General features: G+C 37.4%; 2 protein-coding genes across 6 annotated transcripts in view; both read right to left on the reverse strand.

Annotated features, from left to right (window-relative positions):
- bmp2k (BMP2 inducible kinase) overlaps positions 1–13545 on the reverse strand; it is a 54010-nt gene extending 40465 nt beyond the window's left edge. For both annotated transcript variants that reach the window (XM_008417765.2, XM_008417764.2), the window contains exon 1: positions 12686–13545. In XM_008417765.2, coding sequence (XP_008415987.1) covers positions 12686–12836 — 151 coding nt within the window. In that variant the 5' untranslated portion in view covers positions 12837–13545. The remainder of the gene's footprint in view (positions 1–12685) is intronic.
- A 3859-nt stretch (positions 13546–17404) lies between these two features.
- Positions 17405–26605, reverse strand: LOC103469817 (putative ankyrin repeat domain-containing protein 31). Of its 4 annotated transcripts, none has more exons than XM_008417771.1 (13): positions 26424–26605; positions 25112–25264; positions 24499–24713; positions 24272–24415; positions 24053–24195; positions 23363–23537; positions 23206–23267; positions 22469–22577; positions 22265–22361; positions 20898–21279; positions 19803–19940; positions 19201–19321; positions 17405–17947 (listed from the first exon to the last, which is right to left on the reverse strand). In XM_008417771.1, exons 2-13 carry the CDS (start codon positions 25132–25134, stop codon positions 17793–17795), a joined length of 1764 nt encoding a protein of 587 aa, XP_008415993.1. In that variant the 5' UTR covers positions 25135–25264; positions 26424–26605; the 3' UTR covers positions 17405–17792. The 4 variants fall into 4 exon arrangements, with proteins under 4 accessions (XP_008415993.1, XP_008415992.1, XP_008415990.1 ...); XM_008417770.1 differs by having other exon boundaries at positions 23197–23267; XM_008417768.1 differs by having other exon boundaries at positions 23206–23282.
- Between the last annotated feature and the right edge of the window lie 906 nt (positions 26606–27511).

Raw genomic sequence — 27511 nt, forward strand, 5'->3', positions numbered from 1 at the left:
CAACTTTTTATGGTGATGCTTTAAAAAAAACAACTTCTAGGTTGGATAAATTTAATGAATAGGATGTTTAAGGTTTTTCCTTAAATCAATCAAATTTTATTTGTATAGCACATTTCAGCAGCAAGGCATTTCAAAGTGCTTTACATAATTAAAATAAAAACAAAAATAAACAGTGAGAAAGATAAAATCTAACCTCATCAGTTCTGAGCCTTATCAGTTTGGTTCCATTGTATATTTTTTCATATATAGGAAATTTACAAACAATTGCTAATATGAATCCTTTGCAGAACCAATCAATCCAAATCCAAAGTTCCCTTTGCTCGTTATTCTCTGCCTGTGTTTCGCCTGGTCTTGCGGTCATTAAACTGGTCAAATGATGAAAACAGTTCCTTACTGTGAAAGATTGGAAAGCAATGTAAAAACAAATGCGCTAAAACTGCTTTTGGCAAATCACAAGACCAATAAAAATGTTCTTTTTGTGTTTCCATGTGTTGTAACGCTGATGTAACTGCCAATTCCAAGTCTGGAATCAATAATTTAAAACAAACACCTCCAAAAAATAAACGTATAAATTACTGTGTCAACCAATCTTGCTCCCACATTTGGTTTCCCGTAATCGTCAGACCAGCACCGGTCAAAATAATTAATTTGCAGTTTCCTGGAGAGAGAAGGCTGAATGAGCAAGCACAAAGGCAGCGATGCCATCATGGGACCATGAGCTGCATCGCCGTACCACCACTCTCTGCAGGATGCCGGGATAAGACAACACCAGGGCACAATGTGCCCATTCATCCCACTGCAGCATGCTAATAAAACATGATGGCATTTTCCCTTCACAGAGATTTAAAGAAGGAGATTACTGTAAAAACAAACAACTCCTTATGTCATGAAAAATACTAATAATCAAGCACACACAAAGGTGACACAAATCCCCAAAAAACTGTTTTAAAATAAAAAAAGAAAATCAAACTTAATACGAAAACAAAAACACACATAAACAGCTCAAATCAAGCTTATTTTTTTCCAATAAATTGATTTTACCAAACAGGAAACCTCCATCCCATCAACCAAGGTTTATACAAAAGCACAATTCAAGTAACGTGAACCAGATCAATTAATGTAATAAGAAGCAAGAGAATCTTCAAAACACCACATTTACCAAATATTCTTTACAACCACTACAATGTAAATTTACAAAGCTAACAGCATTCTGAAAATACACAAGTAAAAACTGCACACACAACTAAAAATCTGTGAGTGACACCCACCGAGATCACCAGTGGCTGAGGAGGAGGTGATGAAGCCATGTGTTGAACACAAGCAGCTGTTTGCATGGAAACAAAGTTTTGCATTCGTCTTGTTTACATGATCTGTGGCTTCTCAACGTTCCCACTTTCAACACTGGAAATCTTACATAGCCGTCGCTGCTGCAACAAACAGGGCGCTGATATCAGAGAAAAAGCATGTTTCAGATTAAAACATCTGCAGGTGATGCAGACTCGTACCTGCATTGTGGTGGCAGTAGTAAGATTTAACCTGGAGCTACGTTGTGGAAAAAATAATATATTTAGGCTTGCTAATGTTTTCTAAACATGATATAAAGTTACAATAAACATGTAGCCACAATTCTAAAGGTTGTTTCTAATTTTGGGTTTGAAGCTTTTTAGTGACACTAGGCAACGAATATTAGTATAAAGAAGCAATGACAACAATTTAGGTAATTGTAAAAACTGTAAATTCTCTCCATGCATTCTTATTATGCAATTTTGAATCATTGGATTCCTGCAGATTGAAAGTAATGTAGAAATTATGATATATATAAGTGCATACCTTAATCTGATGAGCAAGTATGGTACAAGAAAAAATATTTCTGTATTTATCTGTAGTTGAAATAATGCAAGATGAAAACTAATGGCTATTCAAAAACATCTATTGTAGTTCAATTTGTAAAACTGATTTTATATTGTAAAAAGGAGCTCACAGGACTTTGCAGCAATTACATTTTGCTGTATTTGAAACATTATTGACAAAAATTAATGGTTGTTCAAAAACATTTTCAGTCAATAAAGTTGTTTTGTTTTTTTTAAATAGCATCAATAAAATACCACTGAGATTGAAGAGTCTGTTTCAGTTCTTGAATGCCTAGAATCACACTCCAAATTTATACTAATTGCAAATTATTTTGTACAATTTGATATAAATTCAGGTATTAAGGGGTTAAAAACATGCATGAGTTGTAGGTGAAAGGTCAACATGTTCACAGAGTCTTTTGTTGTTACTCGCAGCTTTTTCAATTCAATTTATACTGTAGCACCAATTCACAACAAATGTCATCTCAAGGCACTTCATAAAAATAATTTCAATTTAATCATACAACCCAATCATCCTAGTCATCACACAGAGAAATATGCTCAATTACTCAAAGTAGATTTAAAAAATGACTTTAGGCAGAAGGCAAATAAAGGTGCAAGAAAAAACAAAAACAAAAGCAAAAGAAAATCTGCAGACGTGACCTTGTAAAGACGGAGGAGACCCAGCTGAACCAGAGCTGTAAATGAGCTTGTATATAACTGCAACCACAGGAAGCGAAACCCCAGAGGCACAGCCTTCCTGCTCGTTTTAAAAGGTCCAGTGACGGATGTACACCAAAAATTTACCAACGAATGCTAACAACTTCTTGACTTGTGACCACATTCGGAGATCGACTTGTGTAACGGAGGCGGTGTGGTTTGTAAGTCATCAAATTAATGCTCAGGAAAGGCTGATTAAATATTCTGTCTGCAGAAATAAGGCTGAAAACAGTCCATGAGGCAATAATTTAAATATTAATAAAAAGAAAATTCTGACAAATTAAGAAATGTCAATGATCCAAGACTTTGGGGGAAATCCTCTGTGGACTGATGAGACAAAAGTGGAATTTTTTTTTTGATGACTGAAAGCTCCTGGATGGAAATAGCAACTTTGTTGTCCACTGAGGAGGCTGCCAATAGCAAAGTGTGGCTCTCTCTCTGTCACCGTTTCATAAAAGCAAAACAGAAGCTTTAGGGAACCCCTAAGTTTCCTCTGTTGTATGAAAGGTGTGTGCAAAAATGAACATGACTGTACCATGAGTTTGTGACCTACAGCTCGAGTACCTTTCAGTTATGCAATAAGATAAAAATCTACAGCACTCCAACAAGTCCACCTCTGAATGGCTCAAAAGACAAAGTTTTGGAGTGACCAAGTCAAAGTCCAGGCTAACACGGCGCCGTTAAACAGGGTGTTGGAAAACCTCAAGTGTGGCTGAATTAAAAAGAGGAACGTAATTGGGCCAAATATCCGTGACTCCATGTCAGTTATCGTAAACACATTTATTACTGTAAAGGGTGGCAAAACCACTTAGCTTTAGAGGGCAATTACCGTATTTTCTGGACTATAAGTCACTTTTTTTTTTTTTTCCACACAGTTTGGGTGGTTCTGGGTTTTTTCCCCCTATTCATGACACATTTTCTGACTTATGAATTGAATGTTAATTTAAATCCAGTTTGTCAAGAACCACGGATCAAACATTACCTTTCACCAAACTGGACGAGGGCTCTCTGCGGTTTCACAATTTCAATAAATTCAACTTGTATGTTTTTTAACTCTTCATGATGCATTTTTTGACTTATGTCAAAACTCCAGAGCGACTTGTAGCCTGGACAATACAGTATTTTACCACACAGAGTCAGATTGGTATGAAATAACTTTTTTATCCCTAAATAAGCTTCTTGTTGTACTTAACTTGTTTTAAAAAATAAATTTAAAAAAAATTACTTAAAATAGATTAAATAGAGAAAATATTAAAGAAAAAAAAAAGTAACTTATTTGCTAGCTTAAAACAAAAGTGGAACAAACAGCAATATTCTTTACAAATCAAGTCTTAAAAACCAAGCAAAAACATCGTTTCTGGTAGCCATTTTTGAAACTCTTAAGACATTGTGTGATAAGAGTGAGCAAAGTAAGGATGACGATTCCACCAGATGCATCCTGTTCGTACATGTTGCCTCTGGGTTTCTCTTGACAGCAGCAGGAGCTGAAGAGGAACCTAAAGACTTGAGGAGGAGTTGGAGGGAAATGATAAACGTCTTACTCAGCATGAAAACAGGCCAGCTCTGTAAATGTGGTACAGAACAGAGGAGAACGTACTGGCCATAAAGTTTAGCCGTAAGGGAATCTCGCGCTTTTCATTAAACTGGTATAACTGCTGAATAAAAGTTGAAAGAGCGAGTGGAGAAAACATCACATGACTAATTCGGCACTGAGACATGAATGGTCAAAGCAAACCGGCGGCTCACATGGTGGAACAGAATATTTTCTCTTTTCTATACAGAATAATCGACTTCTTCATCTACATTGACGAAGCTCTCTGAATGTCCTCTACGTAAAGATAGGAAATAAACTGATGCAATCGGTACTTTCTGGCAAGGTTAAGAGAACGGAGATAAATTCAAGCATCGGTTTCATCGCACTATCAGACTGAGGAAAGGGAAAGAAAGCAAAGCGGTTCAGTCGATCTGCAGATAACTTCAAACCCATTAGAGGATGAGGAGTAGCTGGTGCAAGAGATTACACGTTCATTGACTACATCAGAGAGCTTCATCTTAAAGGAGTTTTTACACCTGAGGTGTTTAGTCCGCTTAAAACGGATTCGCTTTGAGACAGTTTGTAGGAAATGGTCTCAATGAACGTTCATCGAGAATGTTCTACAGTTCTCGATGAACTGTAGAACGGTTCGTTCATGTTGTGAATGCGATCAGACCCCTATCCAACACAGCTTTCCCCCATCCATCCATTTTCTGCCGCTTATCCGGGGTCGGGTCGCGGGGGCAGCAGCTTCAGAAGGGAGGCCCAGACTTCCCTCTCCCCAGCCACTTCTTCCAGCTCCTCAGGGGGAATCCCAAGGCGTTCCCAGGCCAGCCGAGAGACATAGTCCCTCCAGCGTGTCCTGGGTCTTCCCCGAGGCCTCCTCCTGGTGGGACGTGCCCAGAACACCTCACCAGGGAGGCGTCCAGGAGGCATCCTGACCAGATGCCCGAGCCTCAACTGGCTCCTCTCGACGTGGAGGAGCAGCGGCTCTACTCTGAGTCCCTCCCAGATGACCGAGCTTCTCTCTAAGGGAGAACCCAGCCACCCTGTGGAGGTGCAACTTTTAAAACATCTCAATCTACCAAAATTTCCTTGCAAACATTTTAATCCATTTAGAATAATTGAGCATATTGTACTGATTGATCAATAGGAATGTATGCGTGATTGAATGGAAATGATTTTGCCATACGAAGGCACTTGAGACGACATTTGTTCTCAATTGATACAATTAAACTGAATTAAATTCAAAATCATACAGTGCACTCAAATGATTTTGTCAGAAAAATACATTCTTCACGTTTTCCACCAGCTTTGACCTACCCGACCAATAAACACACACACTGGAAAAAGTTACAAGTTCAACACATCAAGTGATTTGGACCAAATAAACAATCTATAAGAGTTAAAATCGCCTTAAAATGCATCAGTATTCTATTGTTTGTTGTCACAGTGTGCCAAAATGCATACAAAAAACAAACTTCATTGCCAATAAATACATTTCTAAACTAAAACACAAAGTTTTGACAAAGCCAAAATGTTTAAATGTGTAGGTTTAGATGTGGCAACAGTCTAAGGAGAAGAACTCATTTGTTTAATGATGCAACATTGACTCACTGGTGGTTTGTAGATGCGTAGCGATAACGGTGCAGTTGATTACTTTAATCTCACTCCATTTTTTACTTTCTTGAGAAACGTTATGACCACGTTTCTGAAAACAATATGCATATGCAAATATAAACTACCGTATTTTCCACACTATATGGCGCACCGGATTATAAGGCACACCTTCAATGAATGGCCCATTTTAAAACTTTTTTTCATATATAAAGGCGCACCGCGTTATAAGGCGCATAGAATAGACGCTTCAGTTTGGGTTGCCAATTTGTTCCGTACTCTATTATTACACATCCACATTTATAAAAAAAAAATGGTCCCCGAGTGCTTTATATAGTAGTCTGCCCCAGTCATCGTTTCACTCACAGTGTTGGTGTTGCCATATTGTGCCCAACTGCTTTCTGGGTAACACAGACCAACCGACACGCTGCTGCCGCAGTCTCTGTCTCTCTACCCCCGCCCCTCCCTGGATTTAAATGTATTATCAAACTTTATTAACAAACCAGCGCTCTGACAACTATCCCAGCATGCACCGCACGCTTCTTCTTCTACGGGGGAAAATGAAGTCGGCGGCTGCTTACCGTAGTTGCTAGACCTGTTGTGGCTCAATATTGGTCCATATATAAGGCGCACCGGGTTATAAGGCGCACTGTTGGCTTTTGAGGAAATTGAAGGTTTTTAGGTGCACCTTATAGAATACGGTAGTCGGGACAAACTGTCCAATTAGGCATTGGCTGGTTTTGGTCTCTAAATGCAGTTGGCTGTTTTAAAACAGCCAATTAAATTGTAAGTTGTTGGTAGATGTTGGAGATATAAAAAATAATCCTGCACTTTGAAAGCATTTACTGCTTCTGGTGGAGAACAGAATAAAAAAGAATCACCTATATGCATACAGGGTAACTATTCCCATCATTTGTCTGTTTATTAGTTTTTATTCAATATTTTTCTTTGCAAATATATATAATACTACTACAGTTCACACACTATTAAATCTAAATAACTAAAATATTGATCTGTATGCTACAACTTGAATGATGAATTAGTGTTGCACAATATTAGAAAAATCTTACAATGGCTGTGATATTAAAAATACTATGATGATGATGATAACGGTTGCGATATCGGTTTTCTTCTTTCCTCTCTCTCTCATCTGTACTCCCATCACTGTGCATTGTGGGTAATGTCATTTATGTCCTGTGTGAGTATCTGACACTATTAAACTCTGTCCAACTATTACATACACATGGAAATCCAAGTTCATAACACTTGGAATATGTAGGCCAACAATTACTGCATTCCAAGCAAACCTTTGCAATGAGAATACATTTACAATATATTTTGCTTCCTTATGAATATTATTAAATATAATAATCATGATAAGATGTTTTGCCCAAGTTTTAACATGAAAATTTTTTTAAAAAATTTTTTTAAAAAATTTTCATCATTACATTGGCACAAAATGTTGCTGCCACCATTGTTTTAAAAAAAATTGTGAAAAGCTTCTTTTCAACTTTCAAAAACTTTTAATGAAACACTGCCTTCTTTGTTCACAACAAAGACATTTATACGACTTTTCTTCTAAAACTTTGATGCAAAAAGATGCTTTAGGTGCTGCAGAAAAATACAAGAATTGGACTGAGAGAAGATTAAACAGCAGCTCAAACGATTTTTAGGGGCTACAAGTAAAATCTAAACTTCCAAACTAATGTTTATTAGTGATGGAAAAGTTTTTTAAAAATGGCCAAATAATAATTATATCCAGCTGCAGTGTGTAAATAACTACTTGATTTGCAGTGGTTATGGTCATTGTAGAGCTGAAACAATTCAACGAATGATTTAACAAAATACCAAATAAATCATTGGCGCAAATTTTGATTTGCTGCTTTGTTTAGTTGGTATAAATGTGCGCTGCTCAGCAGTTTTGTGTGTTATGGCTGAGAGTTATAATGACTGTTTACTGATGAGGACAAGAACAGCAGAAAGCTCCGATAGGCCATTAAACAAATTATATCTAATTCTTGAAACCACATTCCCCGTTTACAGAAACAGGCCTACTCTGTTCTGTATTCTCAGTTTAAATAGATTTGTACATCTAAAATTCCTTATAACTTGCATTATGTTCCTTCCAATCATGATTTAAACACGCAATTCCAAATCCATGTCTCCACAGCCAACAGTCCAACATGTTTTAGATGTTTTCCCTGCTTGTTGAACACACTCCTGTTTAAATCAACGTGCCACCGACAGGCTTCTGTTGAACTTTATGACCTGCAGGAGGCAATTCATTCATAACAATCCTGTGTGTTGTGCAGAAAACAAGCAGGGAGGTGTGCACCAAGAAGAAAACCATTTTATGCTCCGCTTGTGAATGACGTTTTCTCACTTTTACTCAAGATTTATTTCCAGGAATACTTTTTTTTTATCTATGAAACTTCAATATATATTTAAAGATATGCGACAAACTGAGCGGAGTGAGACATAATGAAGTAATCTATGACTAACTGTGACGCCTGGACAGCTAAGCATTTACCTTGAGAAAGACTGATGAGCAAAGGTCGTTGTGTAACCTTGTGTTACTGGCAGGCGAATAAAACCCAACGCAGCAGCCACTTCACATGATTATATGATCACACTGTCATGACTGCTTGCAGGAGGAACTGTGCTTTTTAATTTTTTTTCCTCTCTTCTTCATTTGAAGGAGTGAGATCAGGCTTGCAGGCTGAGATTACACCGTGTTTATAGTGTTGTGCTGCAAGAGGAGACATGTTTGTCGAATCTGATTTGTTGACTCAGCGTTCCTTTGTTTTTTACTCAGATTCAAAGTTATAATTTTAGGTTTTATCGTTTGACCTTTATAGGGTTAGGCCAGAGTAAAAAGAAGCATAAAATAGACTGACTCTTGTTTTCAAGTGTTTTACTGCGTTTGTTCTCACCGTTCCAGTTACTCTGCTTTAGAGCAGCAACAAAGCAAAAGTACTTCCCACAACATAAAAACAATCATTTGGTACAACTGGTTTGAGTTTCTATCAGGGTCAGACGAGGCAGTTCTGCAACTCGACGTCTACTGAAACCCACAGCGCCATAATCACTGAACCGTTTCAGAAACAGCTGTTCAGAAAAAAAATAAATTGTCTCCTCACTTCCTTGTTTTCTTCCAGTCTGACTGAACCTGAAAGATATTTTCCCTTTTTCTTTTTTTTTTCCTGTAAGCGAACAACAGCAGTTTTGCGGAGTCATGAGGAGCATGTTTACAACGTCAAGAAGAGCCTTGAAGAGCCGTAATGTGCCGACGCAGCTTGTTGCTCAACATTCGACCCGTCATCCCGGACACCGCAGCAGTTTTTGCAACCCAATTACGTTCGCACACGTCAATTGCTGACGCTTCCCCTCAACGTTTTTAGATTATCTGAGAATATTTCTGAGAGACAACTGAAAACCAATTTTGGGTGAAAAACAAAATTTCTAGACATTCATCATGTCAAACCTCCTCACTTTTCCACCTCTCCCCCCACATTTTCCACTTTAGTTAAAAACATCCCCATAATCATCCCTGAAACACCTAAGAAATGGCAACAAGATGGAAATTAACAACGGCTTCAATATCAGCCCAACACCGATGTTAAAAAATGACCAGCATCGGCCAATGATGATATAGATGCCGATATTTCGTGCATCTCTAATTATTTTAGCCCGTTTTGTCTAAATTAGGTCAAACCATTTCAGCCAAGCCTTCACACATGTATTGTTTTGTTATCCCAGTATTGGCGGGGTTCATCCTGGGTACAGTGGTTGTTAATTTGTCAAATTGATTTTTTTAATGTTAACGTTAGCAACCACCTTCTTTGTTAGGTTAGGGAATGAGAGTTTTTCTTGAGACTGAACATTTCTATACTCCCTTTTAAGCTCATAGTGACAAATATGACAGGACTGTCTGACTTCATTTTCAGGGGTTGGTGCGAGATCCTGCTGTAAATCCTTTCCAAATAAAACTAGAGCAGAAACATGCCACAAAGTTTATTTTTGCTAGGTTGCCATGCTATAAAAAGGGACCTCAGCCTAGAAAAGCATAATGACTGTTGATAAACAAGCTGGTAAATTACCACTCTTTAGTGGTGGTGGCGTTTTTAAATATGACTATTCATCAAAAAATGCACAAAAACAGCCAGACGGGTTAAAATTTGTACGCTTTGAGTTGTAGTATTCAAGAATTAAAATGTACCCTCCACTTCAAAGCCAGACTTTACGAAACACCACGTTGTTTCCTCCATTTCTTTCACTGTTTTATTGTTAAGTCACTTAACTGAATAAAATGTACAACAAACCAAATATCCCAATTCATACACGTCACTTATAAAGCAGGGTTTGGTCAAGTACAAATATTTGTTTTTAATTCATGTTTGTCCTCCTGTGGTATTTTTCTTATATTCTGTAAGATTACAACCCAATCCTGGAGCCACATGTGTGCGAACATAGTTAGTTTTACAAATAATTAGCCCCTCGCTCCCAAAACAAACCCAACAACAACAAACTGGTTTGTGAAGAGAAGCAGGAATGTTTCATCAGCCAAGAATGATCACCTGACAGACTTACAACAGGTCTGGTCAAACTAGTTAACCCACCATGCCCCCATCTGCTGCACAGACTGTTCTGGTCAACAACACCTGGAAATAAGTTTGAATAAATATTCTTTTAAAGTCTAAGCAGTAAAAATATCCCACAGTCTGTTAACTGGAATAAAAAAATGAGATGAGTCGTTGCAAGAGAGAATGTAATCCAGAGTTTCACCAAAGTTGCTCATCTAGCATAGAGTTTACTCAAGACAACACCTTGAACACCTTTGTGTCGATCCTAATTGTTTGCTCAGATAATGTCAAACCTTACACCTCTGACATCTGTGAACCAGATATTCGCGGAAGTAAATGTTGTTACGGTTTACATTTTTCACATTTTTGTGAAACGCCGCAGTGTCGTACTTACAACTGCGCAGTTGTTTGAAAGAGAAATGCACCGTGGGAGATTTGCTTGAAGTAAATTTACTCTTGACTTGGAGCTGGAGATTCACTGAGCAGCATGTTTTTTTTTTACTTGTTTTCCACTTTTTCCTCCAACGATTATAAAACTTAAAACTTAGTTTTTAATTTCCATCAGAAAAACAAATACAACATAGTCGACCACCCATAAAACAACCACAAAATGGCAACATGACGGAAACAAAAGTTTTTAATATTACGGCATTAAACTCATTTATGTTGTTTTACAACTGCCATTAATTTTTGTTTTTGTTGTTGAAAATTGTTACGTTTATTTTTTTAAAAAGGGGACACTTCCCATTAATCAACATTTACATGTAAATGCATTAAATTATAGCCAAGTGGCTAATTTACACCTCTAATCCCAAAGGCAGGTTGATTATGTAATGTTTAATAATAAGAAAAAGCATCCACAGACTACTGCGCAACAAGAAAAAAAAAATTAATGGACAAGTAGGCAGGTGAATGACGTTTTTTTGCCATTTATAGTTGATAACGTTTAATAAAGTTAGCTACAGTAAGCTAGACAAAATAGCCCTTAAACAAATCTACTGCTTAGTTTTCACATGTTAAATACAGCCATGTCCTTTATTTTGGTAAATAAAAGTTTTGCTAATCCAGGCCGCCCGCCCTAAGCAAAATAAATAAAAATAAAAATCTAGGGACGCCCCGTTACTACCCCAATCTGAACGTAACATGTTGAATATACAGAGTTCATTGCTGTATGTTGACACAGCAGGACTGAACTGTTGTTATCCTGGGAGCAAATCCTCAAACTGCAGCAGCTGAAGCAGGATGCAAACCACAGCAGAATGTGGAAAAGTTGCACGTTTTAATCCCTGAGGAGCGTAGATGATCCAAAAATGTACTCAAGTAAGAGTACTATTACTTCAACATATTTTAAATCAAGTAAAAAGTAGCTGTCCAAGAGATTACTCAAAAGAAAAAAAAAATGTATTTGGTAATTAAGTAACCAATTGATCAATCATTAAATATTTAAAAAATTACATCATTAGATGAACTAAAATATAAAGGTAAATAAAATCTTTCGTATTTTATTGACCAAAACTGATAATATGTCATCCAAGTAACAAAAAACAACAAAATCAGGCAAAAGAAAAAATGTTTCCAAAACAATTTTTTCAATAAAAAGAAAACTTATGAAACTTAAAAAAAACTGCAGGTGTGTGTCTGGTGAATTTTTACTCAATTAAGAGTAGCAGTACTATATAATAAAATTACTCAAATAAAAGTAAAAAGTACAGCGTAGTAAAAGTGCATTTGAATATCACTACTCCGACTTGAGTAAAACTTCTGGATTCTCTGAAGAGCAAACATGTTTCAACCAAAGATTCACCACAAACACCTGCAGTTTTTGTTAAACTTTCAGAAGTTTTTATTAAAATAAACTGATTTGGAAACATTTTTTTTGCCCTATTTTGTTTGTTTTTTTATGTTGTCACTTATATAAATTCTTATCATTTTCATCCTTAAAATTCTCAAACTTCCACTTAACTGATACGGTAAACTTTATTAAATGATTGATAGTTTGATCAGTTACTCAGAACTTGACTTTTTGACTCTTGAGTAATTTCTTGGACGGTTAACTTTAACTTTTACTCGAGTAAAAATATGCATGTTGTAGTGCTACTGGACAATTTCTGGACACTCTGCCCACCTCTGAATGTAACTAGTTACCATCCAACTCTGGTTAAAATACAACAACCTGGATCTGAGGAGGAATGACCTCCTTAAGATCCAACTGTAGACACAATTTCGTGTTACTGGGACACAAACGGGCGTTTGGGAGAACACAGGACCGCTTTACTGGGGAGTGCAAACCAATTACACACACATCTGATGCATCTCTGAGGAGGAGGAGGATCTTCACAGAATAAGATAAGGCGGGTGTGACCCAGAAATGGAGAACATACCTTCTGCAACGAGCTCCTCCACGGTGACCTGGTACCGACCAACCGCGAACACTTTCCCGAAGTAGCTGCTGACCCCCGAGCTGGAGCTGGTACCGGACGCCCCTCCGAGCCCTCCGCTCTCGGACTTTGGCATTCTGGAAAACTTCTTCATCCTTCAATGTTCCTCGCCGCGACCTCTAATCGGCGGTGAATTAACCACGCAGTCCTTTTTAAAACTCGGTACCGTCCGACGTCCCCTATCTGTTTATCTGGACTCTTCTCCTCTCCTGCATGCTCCGCGTCCCGGTACTTCGAGATGGGATCCCGCAGTTAAAATAAAGCCGTCATATCATAGTGGCGTGTAGGGGGGGAGAACCAGGTCGGCGTCCCGCGGCTCCTGACAGCAAAACCTGGGTTCGTTAGCTGGCTAGCATACATGTAGTGGGGACGCTCCTCCAGCACACACACAAAATAAACATAAAAGGAGGACACGAACACCAAAGCGGTTGATTCTAGTGTGGATAGCACCTCTTCCAGGAAATACACCCAGCCCCGACAGTCCTCTAAACGTAACCGCTGCGTCGTTGGCTCCACACGCACACCGAGAGGACTTCTTCACTTCATCCGCGGTCAGTTAGCTCGTTAGCCGCTGCGTCGCGACAGATGAGCCACCCCGAATTTTCTTTTCTCTTTTTCTTTTTTTTTTTAAACAGCAGCAACCTGCGTTTGCAGTAACCGTCAGCTGCTTATCAGAAACCGTCCGTTTCGTTAAATGAATCCCCACGTCTCATTTTTGTTTCTTTTAGCTCCGCCAACGTTAAACTTCCCGTGATTCCCCCAACGGTAGGCTTCAAAATAAGTGGGTGGTTTGTTATTTACCCAATGAGTGTGACAACCAAACCTGGCGTAGCCCCGCCCACTTCTATTGTTATGATTGGTGTAAGTGGAGAGGTATGGAAGCCTCTCGATGCCAATAAGAAGCGGAAAAATAATGAATGAATTCAGGTTAAAAATTAAATGTCCATTTCTATTTTTGAAATCGTGAAATAAATCAATTAAACTGAATCTAATATGCACATAGCATGTTCTTTAAATACATATATAAATATAAAAATATATTATTTTTATGTATGTGTGCTTTGTAATAAAACTAAATCTATTTCATAATTTACTATTTTATAAAGATCACTAGATAGCTACTCAGTTTTTTAGAAAGGTGTGAGCTATAACCAGGACGTTCAAAATATGCTGTCTTCAACCATAAATAGAAATGAGGGCCAACAGTTTGGTCATAGAGTGAATGATCTTACTCAATTCTTCACTGCTTCACACTTCACACACTCCTTTCAGTTAATCATTCAATTACAAAAAATGTCATGAATGCTGGGTCTGTTGATTTTCTGTTACACTTTAGTGGTGAAATAGTTTTCATCCATCCATCCATTTTCTTGCACCCTTGTCCCTCAGTGGGACAAGGGTGCTAACGTTCCGGGCGAGAGGCGGGGTCACCCTGGACAGGTCGCCAGTCTGTGGCAGGGCAACACAGAGAGACACAGGACACACAACCATGCACACACACACCTAGGGGCAATTTGGACAGACCAATTAACCTGACAGTCATGTTTTTGGACTGTGGGAGGAAACTGGAGTACCTGGAGAAAGCCCACCATGCACAGGGAGAACATGCAAACTCCATGCAGAAAGACCGGGAATCGATCCCAGAACCTTCTTGCTGCAAGGCAACAGCTCTACCAACTGCGCCACTGTGCAGCCCTGTGAAATAGTTTCCACAGGGAAATATAATTTCAAACAAAAACAACTATGGTTCTTGTAGTGATGCTTGAATAAAAATGTATACAAATGCACCTTAATTCAAGCTGTGATGTTTTATATACAACCTGTGGAAAAAAGAGAGAATGGAAATATTTTTTTTTTCCATTTTCAACTTGGAAAAGTATTATTAAAAATATATTTCCCAGCTAATTACAAGAAAATCAAATAAAAAGAATATATTGTACCTTCACTGTAATTCTGTTGTAGAAATTCAATGGAACTTACCTGAATCTGAATAGTTAGATTTTTAACAAAAAAAACTTTAAGAGGTTAATAATATATAAAGCAAGGGTCTCAAACTCCAGTCCTCAAGGGCCACTGTCCTGCAGTTTTTAGATGTGCCACAGGTACAAAACTCTGGAATGAAATGGCTTAATTACCTCCTTCTTGTGTAGATCAGTTCTCCAGATTCTTGCTAATGACCTAATTATTCTGTTCAGGTGTGGTGCAGCAGAGGCACATCTAAAAGTTGCAGGAAAGTGGCCCTCGAGGACTGGAGTTTGAGACCCCTGATATAAAGTTTTGTTGCTATTGTTCTCTAGTATCTGTAAATTAGCAAGGTTGGATGACTTGCACCGTCCATTCATTTACTGGATCCTGTTGAGGTAATTAGTGGAGGGTCTTCTCGCCAAATAGGTTGTATTGTTAAAGATAATTAGTGTTTTCTTAATAAAATCAGTTGGGAACTAGATGTGGTATTGGTTCTGGTATTCTATAGAAATATTTTAGTGGGAAACCTTAAATTTGAGGGTAGAAGTGAGATATTTCCACTCCACTCCACTTACAGGTTACTCAAAGTCACAAATGTTTGTTTTAAATGTCTGTTTAGCTTTATGGCTATTTAACTGATATGTATTATTTTTTTTACGTTTTATCAAAGTTCTTTTCAAAATTGATCTTTATTGCATTTTTATTCCTCACTTCAATTTTAGTTTTGCTTAAATTTCACACTGATTTTAAAAGTGTTAAACTAATGAAGTTGATTCTCCCCTGAAATGTTGTTTTCATATTATTAATGTATTGTTCTTGGTAGCAATGGGCTTCCATACAAACACCCAGACAATACTCATCTCTGACTGGGTTGCAGCAGTGACATAAGCAGTTTGGTTGAAGGAGGCGAGCACAAAACAGGCTGGAAAGAATGCAGTGCACAGTGAAGTAATGAATCTTTCCAAACTCACATCTGTAACTAAAACAACAACAATCTTTTTAAGCTTTTCTAACTTCTGAAGTTTTCTCTTGACACAAAGAGTTTAATAATCGTCCCCCCCGATGGAGCAAACAATGCAGTTTTTCACCAGACTGCCAATGAGGAAGTGGTGTGACAGCTGCCTTACTCCATGAACAAAGGGCATGTATGTGCGGCAATTTATCAGAAAACGTATCAAGTTAAAAGCGACCTATAAAACATGACTGGCAGTTTCCTGTGACGTGAACAAGTTAGCTGCTAGGAGAAGCAGAGAAAGTCCACAACTGTGTGGATAAGTGGGTGCGATTATCATATGTAGGTCATTGGTTATGGGGGTAGCACATGGCTAAGATGGGGATTACATAAGACATGAGGAGGAGTGGAGTGTGGTCACATGACTGCATAAACCCCCATGTCTGGACACATCCTGTTTCTGCAGGGTGGGGTGGAGGGGGGCATCTTCCCTCTCAGAAATGCTTACAGTTCTGTGGATAGCTATGGAGGAGTGCATGCTGCCACCTGCTGGTCTGATCTGCAACTTCAAGTAGAAAGCCTGACCCAATATCTCCGCTCTTGAAAAGAAGAGCAGAAGAAATCTGAATAATGGAGTTGCAATGAGTCATTTCTAGTGTTTGCACGTTTTTAAGGAGGGAGAATTTTTTTTTTCCTGAGGGATCTTTCAACCACAAAGCTTCCTTCCTTTTCTAAATATCTATATAAAAGTCATAAAATAGAATATCCTATTGCAGTGGCTCTATCCTGTGGTTAATTTTAGTACATCTGTGGGGTTAAAAAAAAGCAACTTAATTTTCAATACATTCAGGCTGGAGCACACAGAGACATTTTTTGACTGTTCCTCTCCACGATCTTTCTAGATCTGGGGTGTCCAAAGCTTGGGCCAGGAGCCCCGTGGCCCTCTAAGGGATTTTGTGCGGCCCTGGACTACAACAGATTAACCGCGAACATTTGGTTTGCTAACTCCGCTTAGAATCCAGGTCCTGAAATTAATCTACCTTGTTTATTATTGAGCGGAGACAAATTAAATAAATACAAATAGGTTGTATTTGCAATTTTGACACAAAAAAAAAAAAAAAAAAATTTGCCCTCAATTTCAACTTGACATTTTTAGGGCTGCTGCTAACATCCCACTGATTATTCTGACAATTAATTGAATAATCAGATTAAAAAATTTACACATTCTGCAGATTTTTCATTTAACACTTAAGCTTGTTTCATGCAATATCAGAATTACATGAGAAAATGCACATAAACAATTAATTCAATTCTTTAAAAAAAAAAATAAATTGATTGCCTAAAATGCAACAACACAGAATTCCTTAGTGAGCGCTTGGTCATTTGTGGAAAAAGATGCATCTGCAGCTAAAAATACATATTTTTCTATTAATATTTGGACAGCAAAAGGCACCAAAGATATTTTTTTATATAATTTGAACCAAGTGAAGCTAAAACTGCCACTTCAGAGATTCAGGGTAGTACAAAACTTTCATTTTACTGGGTTTTAATCAGGAGTGACAGAATCCAAAATTATTCATACCGACCGGGGAAATACTGGGAATTAAGACTGAGATTCCTTTTGTTTTATTTCTTCTGCTGCAGTATTGATGCATCTCTACACAACAAGGACAACACAGATCACAGGAATGCAACAGTCTGCATCAAACACGTCTCTTCTTTTATAATGACAGTTTGTAGGTTTTTACAAGAGGAAAAGAGAAACAAATAAATTACATATGGAGAATAAATAAAAGCATCCATTTAATGAAAATATGACAGCAGTTTAAAAGCTCACAAAGTATGTACGTCATAAAAATATAAAAAAAGATTAACAAAAATCAGCAAACGTAAATAAGCTTTCCAAAACATACAAATTATACAAACATTTTATTTGATAGCTTGTCATTTTTGGCTATTTCCCCCAAGATATGACAAAGTAATTGAAGTTGACTTTAGTTAGCAGGAAAAAACTCTACTATGTACTGAAGACACGATCACTACCAGTGTAAAATAAAACAGAACCCTAACAGGTTCATAAAAAATAACTTACCACATCAAGCTCATAAAAAACGCATAAATATAAAGACAAAGTTAGAGTTCCAGCTCCCAGTTGTCAAACTCTACTTGGTCTTGCTTCATGAGCTTTTCCCAGTACAAATCCATCAGAGCGTTTGGAATCATCTCCTCAGGGGTCACCAAATGGATGACACGAATTCTTCGTAAGAGCTCATATGGGTCCACTGATTCTGCAGAGAATTAAAACATAAAACTGTTAACGAAGTACAAAAGGTACCGAACAAGAAAGACAGGAGATCGTTAGCATACAGTTAGTTTACTGCACCTTATTTGGGGCTATTAAAGGGTTAATTTACTTAAATTAGATTGAATTAAGATGTCCTGTTGAGTATTTTTTAATTTCATAGACTTTTTTTATTTTTACACTGTGTTAGTTTCTTTATATTTTAGATAGCTTCTTCATTGTGAATTATTTACTGCTATGTATGTCCTCTACTTGTTTCCATACACTTTTCGCCACATTACTTCTTCGTATTTTGTGCCATTTCAACCTTTCAACTTCCACCATATCCTGTTTATGCAGGACATTGCAGCTATGTCTGTTGGTAACGACATCTTCTATGGTTTATAAAATATTCAGCTTTTTCAATCATCTTGGGCTCCATTGAAGTGAATGGAACATCCAATAATTTCTGAAAAACTCGGCTAAAAATGGCACCCTTTCACAGCTAACTACTTCCATGTACTTTGAGCTACAAACATCATTCAAACTTTAAAATGTAGTCATGTCCTTCAAGTATTTCTGTTTATTTCAGCTTTTTCATATCTCCATCTGAACTAGTAGTTTGGCGATTTAGAGCACGCTAAGAAAACTCTCTCAACAAGAGATCTTGTTTATTTATTTCTGCGTTTTCAGTTCATCAGAAAAAAAGTTTGAGGTCAAAGAGGGGATTTTCATCTGGAAGCTGTTTCTGTGTTTAGAGCAGTGGTTCTTAACCTTTTTTGAGGTACCGAACCCCCCAGTTTCATATGCGCATTCACCGAACCCTTCTATTTTCCCCCCACCCCCCTTTACTTTAATGTAATTATATTAGCTGTGTTACCACCCCCACGCCACTAGAGGCAGTAGCAACCCCAAAAAGATGCGACTAAGGAGCAGATTTAGACTATAGAATTTGGTAAAAACGGCGAGTTTTGCTGACAAGTTCAAATCCATGCTGAGAGTGGAGCTCCTTCAATCAGGGCTCCTCCGCAGCTCTGATTGGCTAAGCAATGTAACGTGATCCTCTGATTGGCTAAGCAATGTAACGTGATCCTCTGCATTAAGTGATGGCAAAGCGGGGCGTCATCACGACTTTACACAAGTGTGTCTTTACCTCCGCGGCAGAAGCTCCGCCGAACCCCTGAGACCGACTCACCGAACCCCTGGGGTTCGATCGAACCCAGGTTAAGAACCACTGGTTTAGACACATGACCGACTCACCTGGACTCGGCTCCGGTTCAGTAGAATCATCTTTGTTGTCCTGAAGACGGATGTTGGACAGATTTTGTTTGGCCTCTGAGTTTAGCACGTAGTAAGACAAGGGTTTTTCTCTGAAAGTCACCTTCAAGACGGAGGAGGGAAAATCTCATGTTTGAGTCAATTACAACTAACCTCCAGGTTCCTTTCTTCACTACTAAACAATGTGTTCACCAACCTGTGTACTTCAGCCTCTCAGTGCCAAAAATTATATATTAAATGGGAGTAGTAAATGTATGTAGCTTCCATCCAAACTCAATAAACAATTGATTTCTTAAAAAATATTGTAACAAATATTGTGTCCAATCGGTTGGCAGCAATAGCAAAGATTCCAGTTCGATATTTTGTGCAGCTCCTGCTTTCATACATCTTGATTTGTGAAGTTTCGGCCACAAGCTTTCATTTATTTTACCGTGATTTTATGTAGCATATAAGTATCAATACAAAAGGTGTCTGATTAGAAAAACAACTTCACTTAAACTTTTGAAAAACTCAAGTGTTAAAAGAATCAGGGCTATTTTTCTGAAACCGTAAGGTGGCGTTTCAGTGATACGATAAAGACTAACCTTGTTCAGAGCGTAAATGGAGCTGACAGGGATGTTATTACCCAGAATGGACTCCAGCCAGAACTCTGGAGCCCGATACGACTTCCCTTTGCTCATTATTACGCCACCAGAGAGAACCTGCGCAACATGCTGCTCACCCTGCAACAGAAATGAAGACATAACTCATTTATTAATCAACTAGCAATTATTTTTCCATCCATCCATTTTCTTGCACCCTTGTCCCACAGTGGGGTCAGGAGGTGCTGGTGCCCATCTCCAGCTGGCGCACCGGGTGAGAGGCGGGGTCACCCTGGACAGGTCGCCAGTCTGTTGCAGGGCAACACAGAGACACACAGGACACACAACCATGCACACTCACACCTAGGGGCAATTTGGAGAGGCTAATTAACCTGACAGTCATGTTTTTGGACTGTGGGAGGAAACCGGAGTACCTGGAGAAAACCCACCATGCACAAGGAGAACATGCAAACTCCATGCAGAAAGACCGGGGCCGGGAATCGAACCCAGAACCTTCTTGCTTCAAGGCAACAGCTCTACCAACTGCGCCACTGTGCAACCCCAATTATTTTTCCTGATCTCAATCATTTATTATTTAAAAAATATTAAATACTAAATAGTTTTTCATATTTAATAAAGAAAAAAAGCTTAATTTAAGAAAATATATATTTTGATTTTTAAAAAAATCCAAACATAAATTGAAAATAATTCACATAAATAACATAATTACAAGATAAAATAGCAAAATGAGGCAAAAGAAAAAATTTCCAAATCAGTTCTTGTAATAAAAAAATGTACAAAACTTGCAGGTGTGTGTCTGTCTGGTGAAATTTTGGTTAAAACATGTTTGTTTTTCATTCAGTAGGTAGAGTCCAGAAATTTTACTCAAGTAAAAGTAAAAATACTTCATAATAAAATTACTCAAGTAAAAGTAAAAATACTCCTAGAAGTATTTTTTTTCCAAAAGTTTACTCAAGTAACTGTAGCTAAGTAAATGTAAATTGTTACTGCCAAACTCTGACTGTTGATTATTTAGATTCATCACAATTAAGCGCTTCAGCCCTAGTTAATAGGTAAATCTTAACAGATGAATGTCACCTTTAATGTCAGATGTAAATCGCTGCCCTTGGGCAACACGCCGCTCTGTACGAGCTGACGCAGACCTCCACCATCATCGTTAGCCCCTCTTTGTATCAGCGCATTCTTTCCTTTCATCTTGGAGAAAAATTGCAAAGCGGCTCTGGTTTGTGGACAGTTTCTCCAGCTAACGGCTTCCTCACTCTGCAGCTCAGGGAGACTGGGAGCAGCAATGCTGGCTTGATGATTCAAGGACTGAGCTGAAATTTTAGACTTTGCTGTAGTGAAAGTTGCTTCCAGTTGCATTTGTTTCTGGAGGAGTTGCACCAAATGTCTCTGATTTGAAGCCAGAGACAAGAACTGACTTTTCAGGACTCGATGGCAAAGATGGTGAGACACAACCCTGGAAAAAAGAGATAATCATGCTGTTATTAGGAGGAATACATGTGCAAACAGATAACTGCACAAATAAAAATATTAAGAAAGATAATTCATTTATGAACATTGCAAAAATAAGAAATTTTGGCACCACTGGCTTTCCATACAGGCTACCAAGAAGTGCTGGCGGAAACTATAGAAAACAATTATGTGTACTATTATGTGTACCAAAATATCTGGTTTCAACTATAAATAAGGTTTTTACTCAAGCATCGGATTGCACTTTATTACCAAACTGCAAAATTTGAATATCAAGCACTTTCAAGGACTTTATACAGAAATCAAGGACTTTTCAAACCATGAAATTCATGCATTTTCAAGGATTTCAAGCACCAATACAAACCCTAATGAAAGTAGTGATCAGTTTTGAAATCTGGGTGTAGTGATGGACTCTGACCTGAACCTTTGGAGCCACGTAAAGACAGTTACAAAGTCGGGCTTCTATCGCCTGAAGAACATTTCCAGGATTACAGGACTAATGTCTCAGTATTATCTAGAGAAACTCATCCATGTGTTTAGCTTTAGTTGCATTGATTACTGCAACAGTGTCTTCATAGGTCTGACTAAAGAAATCAGTCAGATCCAGAACGCTGCTGCTGCTGCTGGAGTTCTGACTAAAACCAGGAAGATAAAGTACTTTGTACTTCACCCCAGTTCTAAAGTCCTTCACGGGCTCCCTGTAGCTCGGAAGGTAGACTTTAAAATACTGCTGTTCATAAATCACTGAACGACTTAAAGATCTGCTGTTGTTGTATGAACCTTCCAGACCTCTCAGGCATTCTGGTTCTGGTTCTGCTCTTCATCTCCAGAACCAGAACCAAACAAGGAGAGGCAGAATTTGTATTTTTCTCAAATTAGAAGAGTAATTAAAAAGAAAAAGCTAATTTTGCAGTATTTGCCCATCCAATCTGAAAATGCTTTAGCTTAATCGATGATATTCCTGAACTGACCTGAATTTGTGGGTCAGATCGCTCTTCTCCAAACGCTGCTTGGTGAGAACGTCCATCAGAACGTTTTGGGTCTGCAACAAAACTTTTTTGTATCTCCCTGAAAATCAGAACAACTGCTGGTACATTAGAGAGCATGTTACAGGTGACAATGTGAAATATATTTTTTCTAAAACTGCTGATGAAAACAACTGAAACTGATCTCACCAACATCCTTGAGATCTTTCAGAGGCCAAGTTGACATTTCTGCTTGTTTCCTCTTAGCATCCTCCAGAAGCGCTGAAACCGCCTCTGAACTGCTCTGAACTGATCTGAACTGGATGAAATCAAAGCAGAAGGTTTCAGTAAAATGATGCAGCATTTATCCAAGAATAGCCAAGTTTCCATTCACCATGTAACATCACAATTTGGCATTCGATAATAAAGTCTCTTAGTGGAAATAGTTTTGGTGCAAACCATGAAGAAGAAGACAGGAAGTGGTTGTAAGACGATGGAGAGCTTTTAATAACTTATCACGTGAATAAGAGTGATTCACATGTGATTTTATTTGCCTTTCTTACTTAACAGAAACATTGGAAATTATGTTTATCCAACATTAGCAGAATATCGTCAAAATTTTGCTCACATTTGTAATAAAAACGCAGCCAGTGATACTGATTCTAACAGCAAAAACGATGTTAAATAAAAGTGGTTAAATCTCCAGCTAACTAAAGACATTATGGTGACTGTCTTCATGAAACAGGATGTGCACAACCATATATGGAATGATGACGCATCAGCTGGAGCAGCACAGTGAATGAATCAATGACAGACTGAATCTTTCAGGGGCAAAAGCATTTTCACTGAAATGCATTTAATTAATTTGATGATAAAAATAAGTAGAAGCACAAAGTAGAAGCACAAACAGCTCAAAGGAAAAAGTGTGAAAGTCTTACATTATTTACCCGTTTCAGCTGAACATCAGTAGATTCTCCGCCTGCATCACCCGACTCTCTTGGATGAGCGTCTGAAACACTCACAACTTTAAATAAATCTAAATCATTCAGGACTTTAAACCTTTATCGGATGTCTGAATACATTTTGTCTTATTTAGATGCTCACCTGGTTCTTCGCATCGTGTTGCCCCCTTGCCGGACTTCCTCTGGCCCTCACAGGATGTGTGGAAACTTATGAGCAGCTCTTTCATACTCCTGTCCTCGGCCATGTCCAGCAAACTTTTTCCACTAACTTTCTGGTAGGCAGGGATCGATCCGTTGTCAAGGAGGAGCTTCACAATCTACACACAAGAAAAAAAAACATGTCAAACATTCTGTTAGAGTAGAAAGAAACTCTTCCAGACGAGGCGGACATTTATTATAAAAAACTCAGGTAATATTTGCAGGTCTGTGAGTAAGTTAGTTTTGTCTTATTTCAAAGTGTACTAAGATATTTGCACTAGAAATTAGATTAAAAATACTCTGTTGTAAGATTTTGTGTTTTTGCAGTGCGTGCCCTGTACTGACTTGACTTTGGATCAAAAACAGAACATGCAGTAATTATGCATATTTTCTTAAAACTTACTCGGTTTTAACCGAGTAAGTAAAAGGAATATTAAAAAGCAAAGCAGATGAGGTACCTGCTTTGCTTTTTAATTTAAAGTAAAGCTATCAGCAAATAAACTACACTTTGCTGCGCATATTCTGAGAATAAACTCAGCTTTTTTCCACATCATGCATGTTTTCTGTATCTAAATAATGTGTTTCTTCTTTTGTTTTAGATGCCAAAAGACTCTTTGGGAGTTTTCTCCTTCACCTGGTGGTGTCCACAGTTAACAGCGTCATGCAGCGGCGTGACGCCGTCACAGCTCTGAGCGTTAACATTAGCTCCGGCCCTCAGCAGCTCCTCCACCACAGACTCGTCTCCAGAAGCGCAGGCCTCATGCAGAGGGGTCCATCCTGACAGAAGGCAAATGCAAAAATGCTTCTGCTAACATATGGAGAAGTAAACGGAGATGTTTCAGCCGTAACAAACCTGCATAGTCCTCCATGTTGACGCTGATTCCGGCCTTAAGGAGCATCAGGACTTGAGGCAGATCTTTTCTCCGGCATGCTTTGTGAAGAAGATTCTCTCCCTTCTCGTTTCTCTTGTGAAGCTTCTTTTTAGTTGGAACTTTTGCTTTGAGCAAACAGAACCCAACAAATAAAAAAATTCCAATTTAATCCCAATAAACATGAAGCTTTAATGTTTTTCCAGCTCACCTGACCGTGATGAAGACGCAGACTTTTCACTTCTGCAGGACTCCGGTTTCCCTCTTTTCTGCTGATTCATCTCCGGTTTGTTTTTAATCTCATGAGAACCTGAAACAGCAGATGATCTGCTTTGGAAAGGAGGAAGATCCTGCAGCAAACTGACAGATTCCTGGTCCGAAAGCATCGCCTCTTCATCATCCATCTCAGCCTCATTAGAAGCGTTACTGAAAGCAGAAACTTTCTAATTATTTACAGGCCTTTCACTTCAAATGCATCAGACAACTAAGAGTTGCAAATGACTATTTTAGCAATCAATTTTTCTATTAGGTATTCCAGAGGTGGGTACAGTACACAAAAATTGTTCTCAAGTGAGAGTAGCACTACTTCAACATATTTTTACGAGTAAAAAAGTATTTGGTAAAAAGTAGTAAGTACCAGATCAAATTATCAATCATTTCATATTTAAAAATATAGAAGTACAAAATTGAAGTATGCTTATAATTTTTTAAAACGCAGAAAACTGTTTGCATCTGACGGCACAAAAACTGACGCTGTAAAGTTAGAAAAACAATATAATATTAATTTTACAAGTAAAGGTATTAAACAGATACATCAAACCTACCAAACGCCACCGCTTTCATTCATTCTCCGTATCTGATGATTCGCTGAGTCTCGGCAGGAGCAAATTTTCACTCGGGTGTTGAAAATACGTTAAAGATCTGATCCAGCTGATTCTGCTTCCCAGCAGTTCATGTAAAAACTCTGTAGAAATTCACTGTCAACAGGAAAATAATACCAAAGTAAACAACTTTCTAAGAAAACAAGGATCTTTGAGATGATGTCTAAAAATATTTTTTCCACCATCCACTAGGTGGCAGCACAAGCTAAAAAAACGAGCGGATACACCGAGTTAGTATTTATACTTTTAATATAATCTGTAAAAACAGTTAATTTCTAAGTTCCAGGCCTCCAGCGCCACAATTTTTAGTTATTAACCATTGATTTTATTCATGACATGACATTGAGAATAACTGATATGCAAACTATAAATGACGGCTTTATTATTTCTGGTGGTCTGGACCTGATAACATTAAAAAGAAGAGAAAAAAATAAAGAAAAATAAATCAAACTGACCCATAAACTGTGTGAATTTTTTCACCACTGGTAGATTAATCTTATACAAAGTATTAAATAACACAGTTGTCGGGGCTTTTTTTCTGTTTTATTTCAATTTAAAGTACTGTGTTTACTCTGAAAGACATTTTGTGTCATAAAGTGATGATAGTAACAAACTTTTTTTTGTTAGCCATTTTACATTTTCTTTAATGTGTGTACTTTTAAATTGCATAAAAATATGTATTACTTGTTTTTCTGCTGTCAATCAGATGCTTAATTAATTTGAGATTATTCATTTGAACGTTGCAGCTATTTTAGGTATGATTTTAATTAGATACACCAGGCATTTGAGGAACGAATTAATTAAAGTCGATTATTTTATTGAAGCTGCTAATTCTCGAAACAGGACTTTTAATTTAAATTGAGTTAACATACATGTTTAGTTTTCATTACAGCTAAATACTGAAAGATCTATTTAACATCCTGGAAACTTCAAAGATTAAAACAAAAATTGTATTAGGGCATGTACTTATGGAAATAATTATTTTTACTTCACTTTTTACATCTTTATAATCTAAATAATCATTTGGTTCAAAGTTGTGTAATCAAAAATAATGAATTTACAATTTCTATAATTATACCTAAATTACATTTGCTGTCATTCACGTCTATTTTAATATATTGTATGGAGAAGACATCAGTAAGCCTAAATACATAACTTTATAACGGGTAATATTATTTGTTAAATATATATCATTAGATAGACGCCCTAAAACGCTCGTAGCTTTGGCTAGCTAACACTTTTAAACAGTACTTACCATGGAAATGCTCGTAAACATTCCTAAACATTGGTTAATTTCCAAGTTGTGTTCGACATTTACTTAAAAATACCAGTAATAAAAACTTAACGGAGAGCAAATAAATAGAAATTTTACCACATAAACATCACAAATATGTCAGAATTTAGCTAAAGAGAGAGGCCTACAGCGCGAGATGTGATGCCTTCAGTAGTCGTCGGAAAACGGAGCTAAAATTTATATTTTGTCTCGGAATGGCGAAAATTGCGGATTTCTAAAATCCATTCTTTGGTGGAGAACTGTGTCTGCGAATGAATGTGTTCTTTCCGCATAAACTTTGAGTCACCATAAATTAAAGACCCAGCTTTTAAAGTCACTCCACTGTTTTAGAGCAGTCTACATTTTTACTGACAGCAGAGACCATTTTGGGTAATGTTGTAAACACTGGCCTCCATGATCTCCGTCCATATCACAAAACTGGGTATATACCAAAAACAATGAGATATTTTGAAATTTAGATTTTTAATTTAAAGTAAAAATATTATAGTTTAATAATGTTATGGCTTAGCAAGGCTCACATTTCTTAAAACTCCACATGAATCTTCAATTCAATGTTCAATGGGTTAAGAAGAAAAATACTTTTAAAAAAGATCATTTATTTTCCAGAAAAACAATTTAACATAAGACTAAAAGGTATGTGGTATATTTCAAGAGTTTTAACTTTTGAATCAAATGACTAAAATATAAACTTTTCTAAGATATTTTAAGTTATTGAGACCCACCTAAGAATTCACATAGTAGATCAAATATAACAAAATACTGTGTAGCTCTAAAATTGCCTACTTAGATTAAAAAGAACTATCCAGCTTAATGATTTAAATGTAAAGTACACTGTAAACATTTAAATAGGTGTGATGAGATGTTGATCTTCTCTGTAAGTTGGTTTCATTGGCCAGGGCCATTATATCCTCTATTCAACATTCTGAAATGCATATTAAAACCTCCAAAGGATTTATTTTCATGTTTAAAAACATTAATTCTCATTAGTTCTTGAAAACATCACAGATTTTTGGATAAAAGGTTGCATCCAGATGACAGTTGATTAAATC

The sequence above is a fragment of the Poecilia reticulata genome, linkage group LG9 (assembly GCF_000633615.1).
Source record: "Poecilia reticulata strain Guanapo linkage group LG9, Guppy_female_1.0+MT, whole genome shotgun sequence".
Taxonomy (NCBI): Eukaryota; Metazoa; Chordata; class Actinopteri; order Cyprinodontiformes; family Poeciliidae; genus Poecilia; species Poecilia reticulata.